General features: G+C 40.6%; 1 protein-coding gene across 2 annotated transcripts in view; it reads right to left on the reverse strand.

Annotated features, from left to right (window-relative positions):
- The window catches only part of ttyh2 (tweety family member 2), a 120,992-nt gene that overhangs the window by 59,111 nt on the left and 46,796 nt on the right, over nucleotides 1-15,085 (reverse strand). For both annotated transcript variants that reach the window (XM_063074446.1, XM_063074445.1), the window contains exon 3: nucleotides 207-318. In XM_063074446.1, coding sequence (XP_062930516.1) covers nucleotides 207-318 — 112 coding nt within the window. The remainder of the gene's footprint in view (nucleotides 1-206; nucleotides 319-15,085) is intronic.

Below are 15,085 nucleotides of genomic sequence, written 5' to 3' on the forward strand. Positions count from 1 at the left end.
TTGAAACATCAACTGTTTACTCATTTCCATAGATGCTGCCTGGCCTGTTGAGTTCCTCTAGTATTTTGTGTGTATTATATATAGAGGTCTTATTTTAATAATGACACATTATTATATAAATATAAACAATGAAGATTTTGCAATGTAGATGTGCCAAGAAATACAATGAAAAATATTCCAGGTGGTGTAAAAACTAGTCACCTTACCAAGCCATCTATTCCAGCAAGTGTATGGTTTGCATTGTAGATGGAGGTGGTCAGCTGGTAGACACCATCATTGGTTTCACTGTTTCCGTAGAAGCCAATCCCAATGGCAGCACTGTCGAAGAAAAATAAAACCCTTTTGAAACAAAGCAATACTACGGATCTAAAACTGCCAACTTTCTGTGTGACTACAAAATGTATGTGTATTTTTAACGAATAAATGTTACTGAAAAAAATCACTGCGGGTACAATAGGATCTTTTAAGAGACTCTTAGAAAGGTACCTGGAGCTTAGAGAAATTCTAGGCAGGCTCTAGAGTAGGTTACATGGTCAGTACAACATTGTGGGCCGAAGGGCCTGTAACATGCTGTAGATTTCTATGTCCTAAGATCAAAGCAATCACTTTCTGTTGACCTATAATTACTTGAGGAATACATCACTACAATGGGTTAGAATGTTCCCACGCAGTTCTTACTACTTCCCAGTTTTTCAGCCCATTATAAAGCTTGGAAGGGAGGGTTTTGCTTCAACCTCACTATCAAAAGTTGGCAGATTTAAGAAATTTGATTCTGTTAGCCGTACTTGCTTTCAAAGAACCCAAACCATTTTTCTGTTTCATATAAGATAATGGTACATGACTTATTTCTAGGTACAGTGTCTCAATGAGGCCCTGCACTTTTAGCAACATTCACAGATGAGCTCCCGCTTCGTGGAAGCGCACTGAACAACTGAGTGAATCCACCAGAATGCTGGCGACATCAGAGCAGAATGCCAGCAGGAGTTAACCTTACATGGGTGCACTGGAACACACTGACAACTGCTCATCCAACATCACTTACCCCATGTGGTGGCCTGTGACAGCTGTAGTAGCAAGCATCAATCATTTACTGCTAACCACTGAGACAACTGAATACATTTTGATGAAGTAATGCCGCAACTTTCATAAATATGTGTATGCACCGCTGCAAAAGAATTGTTCTGCTGCTTTAACAAACCCAGCCTTGCTCTGCATCCACTCTGTGCTAGGAAAAATTTAGAGAATATTCAGAAAGATGGCCATTCTTAAACTAATCTGAAAATTCTTCTTGGGATTTTCAGATTTGCTTAAGGGTGGCCATCTTACTTAATATTCTCTAAAATTTTGGATTTCATGAAAGGGTTACTCCAAATTGAATACTTACATGTGCTTTCAGCAAGCAGAATTATAAAATCAGTTTTATTCTTCTCATAGAAGTTGCTGGTGAACGCAGCAGGCTAGGCAGCATCTCTAGGAAGAGGTACAGTCGACGTTTTGGGCTGAGACCCCTCGTCAGGACTAATCACGTGTCGAGACCGTCGCTTCCACTCGGCCTCTCCTAAAGGTAGGACCGACCAAGCTGGATCAATCGGGAAACAGGATTATGCAGACGACACTCGCGAAGGCACCCGTGGCAGGCGCATCACCTCTCTGTCTTGGTGCACACAATGCCCCTTTATTTTTTGAATCGATAAAAAGCTTTTGCCACCATCAGTCTGCCAACCGCCGCCCGCGGTCCGCACTCAGACCCTGTCCACAACCCCTGGTGCATTCTCGGACTTTGTCATTTCATTTCGGAAAAGGTAAAAGATTTATCATTGTAAGTCGGAGCTCGCTGGGCCTCCCGCTTACTGAGTCTGAATGCAGTGAGGCCCACTTAGGACTCTGCACTGAGTGTCAACCATACCACTAGTAATCCCTTTAAGTGTCTCTGGAAAACATGTCCTGACGAAGGTTCTCGGCCTGAAACGTCGACTGTACCTCTTCCTAGAGATGCTGCTTGGGCTGCTGCGTTCACCAGCAACTTTGATGTGTGTTGCTTGAAATTCCAGCATCTGCAGATGTCCTCGTGTTTGCGTTTTAATTCTTCTCATATCCATCCTGAATGTTTTCAGTCCTTATTTCAGAAATTGTCCTATCATCGTTCTTGTAACAGTGCAACCAAACAGGAAAGATCTTGCTGACTTGAAGTTCATTTAAGGAGGGAGTATGGATGCCAATAATATCCAGAACTGTAGATGTCAACTTTCTACCATTACTGAAAACTTCCAACATTCTTCCCATCTGTTGCAACTTTCTGCAGTTCTGCGTACCTCAATCAACAGGCCAGACCCATCTGCATGGACTCGCTTGTCATTTCCACTAGACATTTTTTTTTCCAAAATCAACTCTACTCCCTTTCAATTACGGGAATTCTCAACTTAATTGCACTTTGTGCAATGATGGAAGGGTCTAATCCATTGTATCCAAAACTCAGCATTCCCTACAGAAAAACTTTTTTTTTGGGCATGTAGTTATACTTGTATTTCCAGGTCTGGTTAACCCCTCAGTCATCTGTAATTTTGCAACATTTCTTGAAAATCTTAGAATCACGGCTTTTTGCAGTAAGTTTTTAAAAATGCAGTTCAGTTACACCAACATAAACCAACACCAATTGTTTTCTTATACAATTGAAGTCCTTGACTGAGGTTGATACAAATTAAGGTTAGATCTGATTCTTTGGAACCTTGGAACAGCTGGACAGCAAAGATGCATACATCCGGATCCTCTTTATTGAATACAGCTCAGCAATTAATTACATAATCCCCTTAAAACTAATCAGTAATCTCCGAGACCTGGGCCTCAATAACCCCTTGTTCAATTGGGTGCTGGATTTCCTCACTTGCAGACCCCAGTCAGTTCAGATTGGCAAAAACATCTTCTCCACCAAACCAAGTCTGCTGATGACACCACTGTTGTGGGGCTTATCAAAGGTGATGAATCAGCATACTGGCGGGAGATTGAAAATTTTGGCTGAGTGGTGTCTTAGCAACAACCTCTCACCCAATGTCAACAAGACCAAGGAGACTGCAGGAGAGGGAATCTTCATTGGAGGATCAGAAGTGAAGAGGGTCTGTAATTTTAATTTCCTGGGTTTTACTTATCTCAGAGGACTTGTCCTGGACCCATCATATAAATGTAATGGCAAAGAAAGCACAAGAGCGCTTCTGCTTCATGCAGAGGTTCGGCATAGCATCAAAAACTTTGACAAGTTTCTATAGATGTGACGTGGAAAGTGTATTGACTGGCTGCATTATGGGAATACCAATGCCTTTGAGTGGAAAATCCTACAAAAGGTAGTGGATTCAGCCCAGTACGTCCAGTAAAGCCCTCCCAACCGTTGAGCACTGTCGTTGGAAAGCAGCATCCATCATTAAAGACCCTCACCACCCAGGCCATGGTCTTCGCTCACTGCTGCCATCAAGTAGAAGGTACAAGGGCCTCAGGACTCTCGTCACTAGGTTCAAGAACAGTTACTACCCCTCACCCATTAGACTCTTGAACTGCACTCATCTATTGAGATATTCCCACAACAAATGATCTCATTTTAAGGACTCTTTTTTTGCTATGTATTTCATCCTCTCGTTATTTATTACTAACTATTTATATTTGCATTGGCATAGTTTGTTGTTTTCTATGCTCTATTTCATCTTTCATTGATCGTTGTTTATAGTTACTATTCTACATATTTGCTGAGTATGCCCGCAGGAAAAAGAATCTCAGGGTTATAGTGGTGACATATATGTACTCTGATAATAAAGTTTACTTTGAACCTTGAACTTTAATTGACAACAATACTACAATAACAGTCTTACACGATTAAGTAGGTATATTTGTGGTGGTTGATGTAATTTGTGCAAGTGAACTCATTGTCTCGTCTAATTATGTGGTTTTGTCAGTTTTTTTCAGTCTTGGTCTGTCCTGTATTTTGTGATATCACACCGGAGGAAATATTGTATCATTTCTTAATGCGTGCATTACTAAATGACAATAAAAGAGGACTGCATGTCTTCATAATCTAATTCTCAAAGGATACGGAGAGAGCGAAAAGGAGGGGCATTACTTGAAGTTTGAGAAATCGATGTTCATGCCATCAGGTTGGAGGCTACCCAAGTGGAATACAAGGTGTTGTTCCTCCAACCCAAGTATGGCCCCATCATGACAGGGGAGGAGGCCATGGATGGACCTACCGGAATGGGAATGAGAAGTCGAATTAAAATGGATGGCCAGTGGGAGATCCCACTTGTTCTGGTGGACGGAGTGTAGGTGCTCAGTGAAGTGTTTTCCCAATCTATGTCAGGTCCCATTTTAATTCCACTTCCCATTCCCATTCTGGGGTGAGGATTTCAGCTGCAAAGGAGTTGAAGCAGGGGAGGCGTAGAGCAAGCTTGCAGAGAAAGGAGTAGGCGATATTACTGATGGCACAGAGATTTCATATTCACAATCAGGGTTGCAGATAATCTGGTTCCATTTCAGAGAGCTGTGGCTGGAAGGATAGAGTCAGTGGTATAGGAATACAGCTCATTCAAAGACTGATGGTAAACGTCTTGATTTTCCTCTAATTTAATTGGAGATATCTGCTGCTCACCCAATGTTTGATGTATATACAAAATGCTGGAGGATCTCAGAGGATGTTTCTCTTTTTAGTTGAACACTCACCTTGAGTTGTTTTGATTCACTTACCTTTTCTTGCTACACAGCAGTAGAATAAACCTTTCAGTGAACCCAGTAGCTTAAAAGGGGGAGCGTTCTTTTGGGGGAGGATGAGCAATCTGAAATCGTGGTACATACTGGCACCAACGACATTGGGAGGAACTGGGAGAAGGTCCCGAAGAGAGAATACAGGGAGTTCAGTAGAAAGCTGAAAAGAAGGATCTCCAGTGTAGTAATTACTGCCTGCACCATGCGCCCGACAGGGTAAGAATAGGATGATTTGGCAAATGAATGAGTGGTTGAGGGATTGGTGCAGGAGGCAGCATTTCACATTTCTGGATCATTGGGATCTCTTCCAGGGAGGGTCTAATTTGTACAAAAAGGACCAGTCACACCTGAACTTTGGTGGGGGGGGGGGGGGGGTTGAACCAATATCCTCGTGGCAGGTTTGCTGGAGCTGTTGGAGAAAGTTTAAACTAATCTGGCAGGGGAATGGTAACGGGAGTGATAGGGTTAAGGATGGGGTAGTTGGTATACAAGTACATATACACAGTATGTAGTGAGACTGCGAGGAAAGAAAGGCAGAATTTCAGTCAGTGGGATGAAGTGAGGTGTAACATGGAGGCAAAATCAAAAAGAGTGATGAATTCTGACTAAAAGCATTATAGCTGAATGCACTTAGTATATGGAATAAGGTTGATGATCTTGTAGCAGAGTTAGGATTGGCAGGTATGACTTTGTGGGCATCACTGAGTCATGGCTGAAAGAAGATCAAATTTGGGAGCTGAACATCCAAGGATACACACTGTATCAAAAAGACAGGCAGGTAGGCAGAGGAGGTGGGGTGGCTCTGTTGGTAAAAAAAAAATGAAATCAAATCCTTCAAAAGAGGTGACACAGGATTAGAAGATGTAGAGTCCCTGTGGTTAGAGCGAAGAGAGTGTAAGGGCAAAGAGACCCTAATGGGAGTTATATACAGGCCTCCGAACAGTAGCCAGGATGTGGGCTGTAAGTTACAATGGGAGATGGTAAAGGCATGTCAAAAGAGCAAAGTTACAATAGTCATGGGGGATTTCAATATACAGATAGATTAGGAAAATCAGGTTGGTGCTGGATCCCAAGATGGGAAAATTGTAGGATGCTTACAAGATGGCTTTCTAGAGCAGCTTGTGGTGGAGCCCATTAGAAGAAAGACAAGTCTGGATTGGGTGTTGTGTAATGAACCAGATTTGATTAGGGAGCTTAAGGTTAAGAAACCCTTAGCAGGCAGTGATCGTAATATGATAGAATTCAACCTGGAATTTGAAAGGGAGAAGATAAAGTCAGAGGTATCAGTACTACAGTGGAATAAAGGGAATTACAGAGGCATGAGAGAGGAGTTGGCCAAAGTTGATTGAAAGGCAAGAGTAGCAAGGAATACAGCAGAACAAAAATGGCCAGAGTTTCCAGAAGCAATCTGGAAGGCACAGGATAGATATACCCTGAAGATGAAGAAGTATTCCAAAGGGATGATGAGGCAACCATTGATGACAAGGGAAGTCAAAGACAGCATAAAAAAGGACATATAATACAGCAAAATTTAGTGGGAGGTTAGTGGATTGGGAAGCTTTTAAAAAGCAAAAGAATGTAACAAAAAAGTCATAGGGAAAGAAAAGATTAAAGCTAGCCAATTAAATAAGAGAGAATATCATAAGTTTTTTTAGATATATAAAGAACAAAAGGGAGGTGAGAGTGAAAAGAGAGGCGAGAGTGGATATTGGGCTGCTGGAAAATGATGTTGGAGAGGTGGTAAAAGGAGAACAAAGAAGGTGCTTGGGAAACTGGAAGGTCTGAAGGTAGATAAGTCACCTGGATCAGATGGACTGCACCCCAAGTTTCTGAATATGGTAACTGAAGAGTTTGTGAAGGCATTAGTAATGATCGTTCAAGAGTCACTAGTTTCTGGAATCATTCTGGAGTACTGGAAAATTACAAATATCATTCCACTCTTTAAGAAGGGAGGAAGGCTGAGAAATGAAATTATAGGCCAGTTAGCCTGACCTCAGTGGATGGGAAGATGTTAAGAGACCATTGCAAAGAATTAAGTTTCGGGGTACATGGATAAAATAGGCCAAAGTCAGCATGATTTCCTTCAGCAGGAATCTTGCCTTACAGATCTGTTGGAATTCTTTGAGGAAATAGCAGACAGGATAGACAAAGTAGAGGCTGTGGATGTCGCTTACTTAGATCTTAGACAAGGTGCTGCACATGGGGCTGCATAATATATAGGCATCCGTTAGTCTCGTGAGACCATGGACTTGTACCTTGGAAGGTTTCCAGGGAGCAGGCCTGGGCAAGGTTGTGTGGAAGACCGGCACTTGTCCATGCTGCAAGTCTCCCATCTCCACGCCACTGAATTTGTCCAAGGGAAGGGCACTAGGGCCAATACAGTTTGGTGTCGTCGCAGAGCAATGTGTGGTTAAGTGCCTTGCTCAAGGACATAACACATTGCCTCAGCTGAGGCTCAAACTAGCGACCTTCAGATCACTAGACCAACACCTTAACCACTTGGGCTGCTTAATAAGATAACAGTAAATCAGGAAAGATACTAACATGGATAGATGATTGGCTGACTGGCAAGAGGCAAAGTGTGGAAATAACGTGGGACTTTTCAGACTGACTGGGGTCAGTGTCAGGACCAGTTCTTTTCCTGTTGTATGTCAATGACCTGTTGACAAAATTGATGGCTTACTGGCCAAGTTTGCAGATGATATGAAGGTAGGTGGAGGGTATATAAGAGCAAGGAGTTGGAATACAAGAGCAGGGATATGATGCTGAGGCTTTATAAGGCACTGGTGAGGCCTCACCTTGAGTATTGTGAACAGTTTTAGGCCCCTCATCTTAGAAAAGATGTGCTGGCATTGGAGAGGGTCCAGAGGAGGTTCACAAGGATGATTCCAGGAATGAAAGGGTTATCACATGAAGAATTTGTGGAATTTGTTGCCACATGCAGCTGTGGAGGCCAGGTCATTGGGTGTATTTACGGCAGAGATTAATAGGTTTTGATTGGACATGGCACCAAAGGTTACGGGGAGAAGGCCAGGAACTGGGGTTGAGGAGGAAATTTTTAAAAAAGGATCAGCCATGATTGAATGGCAGAGCAGGCTCAATGGGCCAGATGGTCTGATTCTGCTCCTATGTCTTATGGCAATGGTCCCTAACCACTGGGCCACGAGGAAACTATATGATTTGGCGACGTGACTGTGTTGCCGACGTGCCGATTGGCGCCTTCTTGCCCAGACTCTTGGCGGCAGAAATATTGCGAAATGTAACTGACCGAAAAACATCTTTCCTCTTCAATCTTTTTATTAATTTCGAAATATAGAAACAAAACATAGCAATAATACAAATAGTAGGAGATATACTGTTATACTTAAGAAAAATAATTGTAAAATCAAATAGTGTAAATTAACAAGGCTCCCAATCATGTAGAACTAACAACGGATAATACAAAGCAAAAAACAAAACTGGAAAAAAAATCATGAAAAAGAAAAAAAACAAACCCCATCCCCAAAGAAAAACTAAATTAATCATCTAAACTAAAAGACTTGGGCAAAACTAACAACTTAAAAATGGAAAAGAAGAAAACCTTAGCGTCGACGACTCCATTCCCCTCCAACAACAGTACAGAGAGATAAAACAAGTTTGGAAATGATCAAATTACATCAAATGAAAATGCTGAATAAATGGCCTCCAAGTTTTTTCAAACTTAATGGAAGGGTCATAAACTGCACTCCTAATTTTCTCCAAATTCAAACACACCATAGTTTGTGAAAACCAATGAAATACATTAGGAGGGTTAACCTCTTTCCAATTCAACAAAATGGACCTTCTAGCCATTAAAGTAAGAAATGCAATCATCCTTCGTGATGAAGAGGTTAAATTATTTAAGTCTATCATTGGTAGTCCAAAGATAGCAGTAATTGGATGAGGTTGTAATTCTATATTTAGGACCGTTGAAATAATATCAAAAATATCTTTCCAATATTTCTCCAACAAGGGACATGACCAAAACATGTGGGTTAAAGAAGCTATCTCGGAATGACATCTGTCACATATTGGATTAATATAAGAGTAATAACGAGATAGTTTATCTTTGGATATATGAGCCCTGTGCACTACTTTAAACTGGATCAACCTATGCTTAGCACATACAGAGGATGAATTCACCAACTGAAGAACTTTTTCCCATTTTTCAGTCGGTATATTAATCTCAAGTTCTCTTTCCCAGTCAGCTTTAATTTTATTAGAAGCATCAGGACATAAATTCATAATTATATTATATATAATTGCTACTACACTTTTCTGAGAAGAGATTTAAATCTAAGATTTTTTCCAAAGTGTCCATTGGATATGGGTGTGGAAAATTAGGGGAGACAGTAATTAATAAGTTTCTAATCTGTAGATATCTAAAAAAGTGAGATCTGGGTAAGTTATATTTATTAGAGAGTTGATCAAAAGACATAAAACAATTATCCAAAAATAAATCGCGAAAAGATATTATACCTTTGGTTTTCCAATCAAAGTAAGCTTGATCCATTGTGGAAGGTTGAAAAAGAAAATTTGATATAATGGGACTTGCTAGAATAAATTGATTAAACCCAAAAAATCTTCGAAATTGAAACCATATATGTAAAGTATTCTTAACTATTGGGTTGTTCATTTGTTTATATGATTTAAAAGAAGTAAAAGGAATTAAAGTTCCTAAAACCGAACCCAAGGAAAACCCTTGTAATGAATTAGATTCAAGATTTACCCAGTGAGAGTTTAAAGATACGTCCAAATCTGATAGTTTCGGAAAACTCAATTTACTTAAAAATCATGCATGAAATTAGAATCATGAGGAAAATCAGAGTGATATAAAGAGGTATAAAATTCTTGAAAGGTTTGGTTTATCCCAGCATGATCAACTGTGAAAGTATCACCCTGTTTGCAAATCTTAGTAATTTGACGTTTAACCGAATCAAATTTCAATTGGTTAGCCAGTAATTTACCCGATTTATCGCTATGAATATAAAAATCACATCTAGTTCTCATTAATTGATTTTCGATCGAGGATGTTAATAATAAGCTATGTTCCAATTGGAGTTCAGCTCTGTGTTTGTACAGCTCCTTACTGGGAGAAATAGCATATTTTTTATCGACTTCTTTAATTTTATCAACCAACAGAAGTATTTCATTGTTAACACGTCTTTTCAAACCAGCCGAATAGGAAATAATCTGACCACGGATATAAGCTTTAAAGGGAACATCTTTCTTAAAAGGAAAATGTTTTAGAAAAAGGATGATAGGTAATTTTCATGCAGATAATTTTAGCATGTAAAAAAGCCAGGAAAAAGCCCAAAAGCCAAATGAATTTTCTGACGCCAACCACATTGGAGAAAAGCCAGACTTCTGGAATTTGGCACCCAAAAAGCCAATCTGGTAACCCTGTAATAAGTCAGCTGCACCTTTCCTCATTCCCTGTCACGCCCACTGTTGAACTTCAACGCACCCGAGGTCATTATGCACGCATCATCCATGTCAGCGCGCGAAGATCAACTCCTCCAGCTTGCAAATGATGGCAGGCTGAAAACTATGTTTGACACAACATCTCTAACAGCATTCTAGATCAAAGTCAAGGCTAAATATCCTGAGATAGCCACAAAAGCACTGAAAACGTTGCTTCCATTTCCAACATCATATCGCTGCGTAGCGGGATAGACTGGACATAAGGAACCCCCTTCGAGTATCGCTGTCTCCCATCACCCCTCGATAGGACCGTGTTGTTGTAGGAAACAAGCCCACGGCTCCCACTGATTCAGCGATATTGGTGTGTTGCAATGATTTTATATGTTCATATGAGGAAAATATGCACTGTGTGTTTAGTATCCAAATATTATTAAAATGTTATGATGCTATTGACTTATAATTGACATCATTATATTCATGCAAGGAAAATATGCACTGTGTGTTTAATATTAAATTTGTTAGATAAACCCTTTTAGAAATGAAATTGAGTTTATTAGCCACTTATAAGTGACTTATAGTTGACTTATCATCTATATTCCGGTCGTGATTAACACCCCACCCCCACCCCCATCAGCCAGTCCGCAAGAATATTGTCAATATTAAACCAGTCCGCGGTGCAAAAAAGGTTGGGGACCCCTGTCTTATAGTCTTATGGACAGGTAGTATTGAGGAAGCAAGGAGTCTGCAGAAAGACTTGGACAGGTTGGGAGAATGGGCAATGAAGTTGCAGATGGAATATAGTGTAGGAAAGTGTATGATCATCCACTTTGCTAGGAAGAATAATGACGAACACTTTTTTCTAAATGGGGAGAAAATTCAAAAACCAGGAGGTGCAAAAGGATTTGGGAGACCTAGTGTAGGATTCTCCAAAGGTTAGTTTGCAGATTGAGCCGGTGGTAAGGAAGGCAAATGCTAAGTTAGCATTCATTTTGAGAGAACTAGAATATAAGAGCAAAGAGGTGATGCTGAGGCTTTATAAGGCATCAGTCAGGCTGCACTTGGAGTATTATGAGCAGTTTTAGGCCCCTCATTTAAGGAAGGATGTGCTGATATTGGAAGAGGTTCACGAGTATAAAAACTATCAAATATTAAAAGGCCTAGATAGAGTGGATATGGAGAGGATGTTTTCCATAGTGGATGTCTAGGACCAGAGGGCACAGCCTCAGAATAGAGGGACATAAATTTAGAACAGAGATGAGGATGAATATATTTAGCCAGAGAGTAGCAAGTCTGTGGAATTCATTGCCATGGACGGCTGTGGAGGCCAAGCATATTTAAAGAGGAGGTTGATAGGCTCTTAATCAGTGAGGGCATCAAAAGTTACTGGGGAAGGCAGGGAAATGGAGTTGAAAGGGATAATATATCAGCCATGATAGAATGGTGGGCCAAACTAAATGGGCTGAATGGCCTACCATCTCCTACATCTTATGGTCTTTTAATGGAGGTGCAGGTATTGAGGCCCCAGAGAGTTCTGAAGGATCATGGGTAACAAAGCCTGGTGTGTCAGGTCCTGAAACATGAGGATTTGCAAAGAAAAGAATAGTTTGCACGAGTTTTAATGTATAAAAATCTGATTTGGAAAATACACATATAGGGCAATTTTCCTCACCAGCCAGTAATTACAGTGCTGTGAAAACTGCCATAATAAATCTATCAAGAGATAATTTCTGCCATAGTCCAGAAATGGATTTCAACAACATTTTCAGGGTAAAGATGAGTGCAAGAAATGCATATGAATGTCACAGCAATAACTCAAAGCATTTGGCAGGAAGAATTGCCTGTATTTTGCCAGTCTGGTTAAAATTAAAGACAGTTTTAACACAAAAGGGGAAATGCAACTGAATATTATTGCTCTGCATTCCTTTAACAAAATACTTTTTATATGGTTTGTTAATCTCAAGAACTGAAAGCCCTCAGATATTTTGAACTTTAAATATTGTTTCTATATGTTACATCAAGGTGAACTTCTGAATGATTCTCAGTGAAGTTAGAACAGATCATCTCAATGCTGCGAAGGAGAATTTATACCGTTATGTATTCGTGTATATTTTGACCACACAGTTTGCTGTCAAGCTTCCTTCCTCTCCTCTCCGTCTCTCGTGTATGTCATTCATGGTCACCTGGCTTCCCAGTACCACAAACCCAACAACCGGTGATGAGGTGACAAGTTCTCAGTTGATATTTATTGTTTTATTTCCTCTGGCAAAAAAAAGTCCGTGTGCAGCCGCTGTGTAATGTGGATAAGCAAAAAAAAAAAATTGGCCACAGGAAATGTGGTGAGTGAAGAATCCGAGAGGAGAGAATGAGAACTGGATGGTTAAATAAAACAAATGAGAGGGGGAAAAGAGTGGTGAGTGAAGAATCCGAGAGGAGAGAATGAGAACTGGATGGTTAAATAAAACAAATGAGAGGGGGAAAAGAGAAATGCTTAATTTTCTGGAAAGTGATTGCGTTTGAAAATGACAACAACATTTGGAAGTTTGGGGCCATATGACAAAACGACAGAGCAATGGAGTTCATATACTGACAGATTTGAATATTTTGCACTGACAAATCAAATTTCAGATGATATTCATGTTCCAACTTTTCTGACTGTGATGGGTACAAAAACATTTACTACGCAGTCGAATGCAACCTGCTAACCCTGGCGATAAGCCCTATAAAAGACATAATTAAAGTCTTAAAAGACCACCAGCTAAACCTTAGATTATTGCAGAGGTTTCATACAAGGGATCAAGAAGGTGGTGAGTCTATTTCACAGTTTGTGATGGTGCTGAAGCAGCTGAATGAAGAACGTGATTTTGTGCCGTCACTGAATGACATATTACGTGATAGACTTGAATCACATAGTGAGGCAATTCATAAACGTTTGCCAACAAAAGACAGACTAACATTATAGAAGGAACTGAGATTAGTACATCTGTAGAGATGGTAGCTAATCAAGCACAGCCATTCAGCACATCTTCCCAAATTCATTAAGTTTCTACTGACTTTAAGAATAAGACACCTATTGACAATCAATGTTACCATAGTGGCAAATCTGGGCATTCAGCAAAAGAATGCTGGCAAAGGATTTAGATTGCCAAAGCTTGGCAAAAAGGGACATTTTGAATATGTTTGTAAAAGTAAAAAGAAACTTGTCAACCAGAAACACGGTAATAAAGAAAAATAACTTTTGGAAAAGCAAGAAGAAGCATGTGATCAAGATGGAGGATACAGAAGATGGACTGAGTAACTCCCACTTTGTAGTTGAAGCTTTGCATGTTTTATCTGTTTCAGGACACAAGGATGGCTTTTAGTCGACCCCACGGTTGGATGGGATCACAGTGAGGATGCAGGTGAACACGGGTGCCGCAGTATCACTGGTGTCAGAGACAGGTTACAAGGAGATACTGCAGCATCTCGCCCCAGAAGAGGCAAGGATGACTTTAAAGACTTAAACTGGTGAGTTTGTTCCACTGAGGGGAATATTTCATGATACAGTGGAGATCAGCAGAGAAAGAAACTTCCACTGTACATTGTTAAAGGTAATTATCCAGTGTTTCTGGTCTGATCGAGGTTGAAGCAGCTCAAACTCAACTGACATGAAGTACACTTGATTGGCGAGAGCACTGCTCTACAAGAGGTATTGAAGAAACACGCAGAAGTATTCAACGGAGAGCTGGGCAGTATGAAAGGAATCTCTGTTAAACTGGCTATTAAACCTGACACAACACCCAAATGCCTGAGGGCAAGAGCTGTTACATACACCCTCAAACCAGAGATAGAGGCCAACTTGGAAAGACTGGGCCAAAGTTATTGGAACCAGTGTGTGTAAGTAAATGGACAACTCCAGTGGTTCCTGTTCTAAAAAGGAAAGAGTCTTTAAGGTTTTTTTTGGAAGACTTCAGTTCTTGCAGCTGAACAATACCCTCTTCCCCTCATTGATGACCTTTTTGCAGGATTAGCTGGTAGACAAATATTGATCTGTGTAAAGCATACTTGCAGATACATGTGAAACCAGAGACTCAGGAACTGTTGAAAATAGTGACTGACAAGGGAAAGTTCAGTTACCAAAAACTTCTAATTGGCATCACAAAAGCCCCCGCACTTTTCCAGCGAGCACAGGACCAGATCCTGAGTGGGCTGACAGGGGTTCAATGCTATTTGAATGACTTAACCATTAATGGAGAAAAATGTGCGCGAGCATCAGCAAAACCTGGATGCTACATGAGAAAGACTCAAGGAAATTGGACAAAGGGTCCGGAAGGACAAATATGAGTTCTTTTGATCTTCAATTGAATATTTGGGTCTTGAGATCAACAGCTCAGGGCTTCACAAGACACCAAATGTGCATTGGAGGCACACGGCAAATAGACCAAGGTTACCATCATGAAGAGCATTCTGAGAAGTGCATTGAGAAGCTACGTTCCGTCTTTAGCCACTTTGGGATTTAACAGCTTGTAACTGACAATGGCCTACAACTCCTGTCTAAAGAGCTCAAGGCATTTGTGGAAGCAAACAACACTCAGCACATCAAGTTAGCACCACAACATCCAGTCACTAATGACCTTGATGAACGATTCATTCAATGAAACAAGCCTACAAGGCTTCAGTAGGAAGTGGATCCTGCAACCAATGACTTAGCACTTTCTTGCTGACTACTGCAACACATCTCATGCTACCACCAAAACAGCTTCAGCCACTACGCTGATGAAAAGACAGCTTGACCTACTTAGACCTCCAAACACAAAACAGATTGTGCTGAATGAACAGCAAAGCCAAGCAGAGAGACGTGCCAAAGTGCAGTACAGAAGTTTCACAGTGGGAGGGAGAGGACCTGCCTGGAGCTACACCTCTGGAA

Source organism: Mobula hypostoma, chromosome 22 (genome assembly GCF_963921235.1).
Source record: "Mobula hypostoma chromosome 22, sMobHyp1.1, whole genome shotgun sequence".
Classification (NCBI taxonomy): domain Eukaryota; kingdom Metazoa; phylum Chordata; class Chondrichthyes; order Myliobatiformes; family Myliobatidae; genus Mobula; species Mobula hypostoma.